This window comes from Gossypium hirsutum, chromosome D02, assembly GCF_007990345.1.
Source record: "Gossypium hirsutum isolate 1008001.06 chromosome D02, Gossypium_hirsutum_v2.1, whole genome shotgun sequence".
Taxonomy (NCBI): Eukaryota; Viridiplantae; Streptophyta; class Magnoliopsida; order Malvales; family Malvaceae; genus Gossypium; species Gossypium hirsutum.
Window position 1 is genome coordinate 43,254,809 of NC_053438.1, and position 5,171 is coordinate 43,259,979.

A 5,171-nucleotide genomic window follows, 5' to 3' on the forward strand; every position below is an offset into this window, starting at 1 on the left:
TTGTACCAGAACGATATTAACTTTTCCAGTGGAGGGACAAACTTGGTTGACAGAATACAAATTCTAGAAATAATTAGGTTCAAAAAACATTTAGGGACCAACAAAGTATCAATGGACAGGGGCTAAATTACATATTATCTCTTATTTAAAAAAAAGTCAAAATTTGACTTGAAGCCCATTATCGTTCAGGCCCAATATGCCAGCTCATAACATAAAGCAAAGGCCTAAACGGCAAAACCAGACAGCATATCTCTCTCCCGTTGTCGCCTCCCAACTTTCTAACTATTATTATATATTTATTCACTTTCCTTCCGTTTCTTTGGGTTTCAGAGGGAAAAAAATGGAGAAAGAGGAGAAAACCAATATCAATATCGATGAAACCCTAACTGAAACAATGAAAGATGAATGTCTGGAACAACATCAACAACGAAAAGGTGAAGCGGAAGGGGAAAGGGAAGCAACCAATGATCTTCCTTCTGAGGAATTCTTCGATGAGTTCCAATGTTGCATTTGCCTGTCAGTTTTTTTTTATTCCTAATTACCCCTGTTTTTAGTTATTTGTCTATATATATGTTATTACATGATCTTTTGGGCAATTTGTTTCGAGTTTGTCATCAGAAGTATATGTGATGTGATAGGGAAGGTAAATTAATCCGAGTATAATCTTATCCAAAGGATTTTATTTTATTTTTTTAATTTTTTAAAAATCTTATTAAATTGTAGTTTTTAGAAATTTAGGGATTTTAAATGCAATTTTTAGGGATATAGATAGATGGTACTTCGAATTTCCGTTAGGCATACAAGATTTAGCTGGGAGGCGATTCGGTAGTTTGATATTATAAAATTATTATTTAAATTTGAGACTTTGACTTTTCAATTTCGGTGATTTAAAATTTTGTTAGGTTGCTTTTGTCTCTCTTTGTTTATACGTAATAATTTAGATAGGAACAAGATATTGTTAGACTTATATAAAGGTTTGAGAAAGCAAGCTTGGGTAAAGCTTGCATAGCATCTTAGCGGATATTTGATGACTGTAATTTGACCTCACCTCAGATTATTCATTTAAGTAATGAATTCTTTTAGTGGCTAGAAGAAAGCATACTTGTTACGAAACTTCCAAATTTTGAATTAATATGTGGGTATCATTAATTTCTATCGTAACTCCTACTTGTTTACTTAGTTGCTGTGTTCTTCCATTTATTGTCATAACAACATATAATTCATTCTTTGCATTATGCTTTCGATTCTTTTCTTCTGGGAATTTATTAGTGAAAAAGAATCATATATCAATCAATGAGCAGAAGTGAAGTGTTTGGTCATCAATCTTATATGGTGTACAGCTTCTTGCAATTTGGGTGTACTTTTTAGTTTATCGAAGCACTTTGTTTGAAGGTGATTTCCTTTTGTTTTTCAGGGAACTACTTTACAAGCCTGTTGTATTAGGTAAGCAAGCAATATGCTTAACTAAGTTTTGATGTGTGATTTTACCTGTAAGCTGCGCTTACATTCCATATTCACAGCCTGTGGGCATATGTCATGCTTCTGGTGTGTCTACAATGCAATGAATCATGTTCATGAGTCCCATTGCCCCATTTGTCGGTGCCCATACAATCATTTCCCTAGTGTCTGTCAGATGCTGCATTTTTTGCTCCTGAAGCTGTATCCTGTAGCTTATAATAGAAGGGAAAGGCAAGTGAGAGGTATCTTTATTCTTTCTCCTCTTCTTTAAATGCTAAAATATTTGTTAATAAATTATATGTTTTGGCTGGAAAAATTGCTTTTATCATTTTTTGGTCAATTGAATAAATCATCTTAAAGCTTTAGTGAACTTTTAAATATTTCCTGCTTGTAGAGAAGTGGTTATTGTGATACGGACATCTCTTCTACCTAGTAGCCAGAAAACAAATATTGAAATGATGAAGTTCAACATTGCTCCTAAATGCTGCAGATACTTGGTACACTGTGATGATGTGAATTACCAACTAGTTGCATAGTACTAACTCACTCCTGTAAAATCAGATTTATTATGATAAATTAGTATGAAATAGTCTGTGAGGAAATTCTTAATGATGCATGGAAGATAAAACTTTTGACCAAAGTCCTTTTTGGTCATTTGAAAGACAAAAATTTGCTTCTTGTCAGGTGGAGAAACATTTTTTCCATAGACTCCCCTCCCACCTGTCCCCACCTCTTCAAGAGTTGGAAAATGATTTATTTTCTTGTTTCCTTCTTCAGAAGAAGAGAAGAGAGCTGGCCACTTCTCACTTCAGTTTGATCAAAATTTAGTTGAACCAAATCTTTGTGAGAATTCAGATATTCTGAGGAATAACAACACTTGTGCTCATCTCCAAATGGACGGGCATTCAGAAAGTTGTTCAAATGTTTTGGAATCATCATCATTCAGAGATTCACCTAAAACAACTATGGAGGATGAAAATGGTATAATGAGTAATTCAGAGAGTCTTGAAGTTGATGCAGTTGCTCTGAACCAAGGAAAGACCTCGCTAAGCAATGATTCTGAACATAGAGATGAAAAGGTGGTTTCTGTTGCTGACTTACTCTGTGCTGCATGCAATAGGTTGCTCTTTCGACCAGTTGTTCTCAATTGTGGCCATGGTAGTTTATATTTCTTTCCATTTGTGTCAAAAGTTAAAGGATTAGAGGATATTATTGTTTACCACATGCTTTTCTCTCTTCTTTGGTGCAGTATATTGTGAAACTTGTCTTGTTATTCCAAAGGATGAAATGCTCAGGTGTCAAGTTTGTAAAAGCTTGCAACCAAATGGGTTTCCGGGTGTTTGTTTGATTCTACACCATTTCTTGGCAAAGCAGTTTCCTGAGGAATATTCAGCAAGACTCAAAGAACCCAACTGTCAGTATCCTGCTCTCCGAATTATATATGATGTTTATATCATTTATGTTCAACATCAGTCATCATTAGGGTGCTTTGATCATTGTACCATTCTTTCCTGCCTTACAAAAAGATTTAATTTGAACCATAAAAAAGAACATATGGTTCAAATTAAATCTTTTGGTAAGGCAGGGAAGAATGGTGCATTTCCCCATGTTCATATGCATGTCTTAGTGAGAGCATCATCGATCTTTCTTGTCAATCCATGGTGCATTTCCCCAAAACTGCAACTAAGCATATTATGCCATGCAAAGCATCTAGGCTACACTAGAGGAAGGGAAAATGGTTCTTAACACCTGCAGAATGTAGCTGCTTGTGTTATTCTTGACTGTCTCTGTTTCTGAAATCCACATGCATGTGCACACACACACAAAAAGTTCTTTAATAGTTGATTTTTCTTAGGAAAATGAAATCTAGAGTTTGTCCCTTTTTTTCTTGCATTCTTAACCTGACAAGGTGTAAGTATATACTTTTTTATTGTCAATTATGCGCCACAAAGGGTTAAACTTTATAGACTTTTTTACTTTATTTTGCTTTTCTGTTTTTAGTTTAACTCATTTCTGCTATTTGAGCTTAGGTTCAACACAAGCTCAACGAATGCAAACCAGCTGACATCAGTATCTAGTGATGTATACTCATCATGATTTTTCGGTTTGAGCTTAGGTACACAAGCTCCACGATGTGCAAACCAGCTGACATCAATATCTAGTGATGTATACTCATCATGGTTTTTCGGCAATGGGCCAAAAGTTCATGTTGCAGTGGGCTGTGATTATTGTGGGGTAAGTTGAGTTAAAATTCAGTGATTTCCAATGAATTAGCTTAACAGGTTTCCAGGACAAGAAACCTTAATTAAGACATAATATTCCTTTTTGTTGATTTCATTAGTAGTGTGAAAAGAGCAACTCTGTTATTATAATGGGTTTTCTTTTTTCTCATATATTCCTTTTTGGTGCATCCCTAAAGCAGATATGGTTTGGTATATCATGTTTGCAATTACAAGCTCTATGGTTGTTTATTTGCTATGGTTATAAAACACCTTTGATCCATGCTATATCATGCGTTTTTGTTTCAGATGTCACCAATAATTGGGGAGAGATACAAATGCAAAGACTGTGTGGAGAAAATAGGTTTTGACCTATGTGAATCATGCTACAAATCTCCGGCCACAATCCCGGGCCGATTTAATCAGCAGCATAAACCAGATCATCAATTTAAAATTGTACAGCCGTTAAGCATACGGGACCTTATGCTAAGACTGAACTCTGAACAGTCTGATGATGATGATGATGGTGGCTCAGATGCTTCGGAACATATGGATGGTGCTTCTCATACTCCTGGTATGCAAGCGGATGAAAGCAATGGTGTTTCTCAAGAGCCTGAAGATATTTCGCCTTTGATATTTTCAGTTGATGTCTCCTTGGATCAAGAGGATAACTCTGAGGATCCAAGTGATAATATTTCATCAGGTTTGACTTAAAACTGTATACAATTGTGAAGTTTTTCAATCTATATTTCACAATCGTAATAAATTATTGCCTTCTTTTGAGATAAAGGATACCGGAATCCTACCACCCTGTCTAGGGCTAAGAAAAAATTCGGGAAAACTAATCAATTCGAACTTTAATGTTCTATTTGGAATTGGTTTTCAGTACCATTTGAATTGAATAGAATCTTATTCTTTATTTAATTTCTAATTGTTTTTATTTTTTAAATATAAAAATAAATATTTTATTTTTGAATTATTAAAAATCTTATTTCTTAAAATTTTAAAAATATAAACTGATTAATCGGTTTGGTTTTTCTTTAAAAAAAATATTCGGTTTGGCTTATTAAAAAAATCATATGATTGCATATTAATTGTTTTGTTTTTAAAAACTAATGCATTATTTAATTATACAAAATATTAAAAAAATTATATTTTACGTAATTATACAAAATATTATTTAGTTGCGCATTATTATTAATTTTGTAATATTTTATATAACATCAAAAATTTTATTTAATTACGCAAATTATTACAATAATTGTAATTTTGTGAAATTAAACAATTATTCAAAACATAACTAGGTTACATAGAATATTATACAACTATATAAATTATTACAATTTTCATAATGTTTTATACAATTATTCAAATTAGTACATTATTTGTAATGTTATTTGTATTTTACGAAACATTAATTATATAAATTATTAATTTAGAGAAAGGGAGAGCTATTCCGAGAGTTTTTCCTTTCCATTGAGTGTATCTTAGTAA

At 33.0% G+C, this 5,171-nt stretch overlaps 1 protein-coding gene across 1 annotated transcript; it reads left to right on the forward strand.

Moving 5' to 3' along the window:
* The first annotated feature begins 245 nt into the window (after positions 1 to 245).
* On the forward strand, positions 246 to 4,601 carry LOC107908475 (E3 ubiquitin-protein ligase PRT1). Its single transcript, XM_016835652.2, has 7 exons — positions 246 to 516; positions 1,415 to 1,443; positions 1,521 to 1,700; positions 2,236 to 2,616; positions 2,708 to 2,872; positions 3,575 to 3,693; positions 3,987 to 4,601. Exons 1-7 carry the CDS (start codon positions 341 to 343, stop codon positions 4,389 to 4,391), a joined length of 1,455 nt encoding a protein of 484 aa, XP_016691141.1. The 5' UTR covers positions 246 to 340; the 3' UTR covers positions 4,392 to 4,601.
* The last annotated feature ends 570 nt before the right edge of the window (positions 4,602 to 5,171 follow it).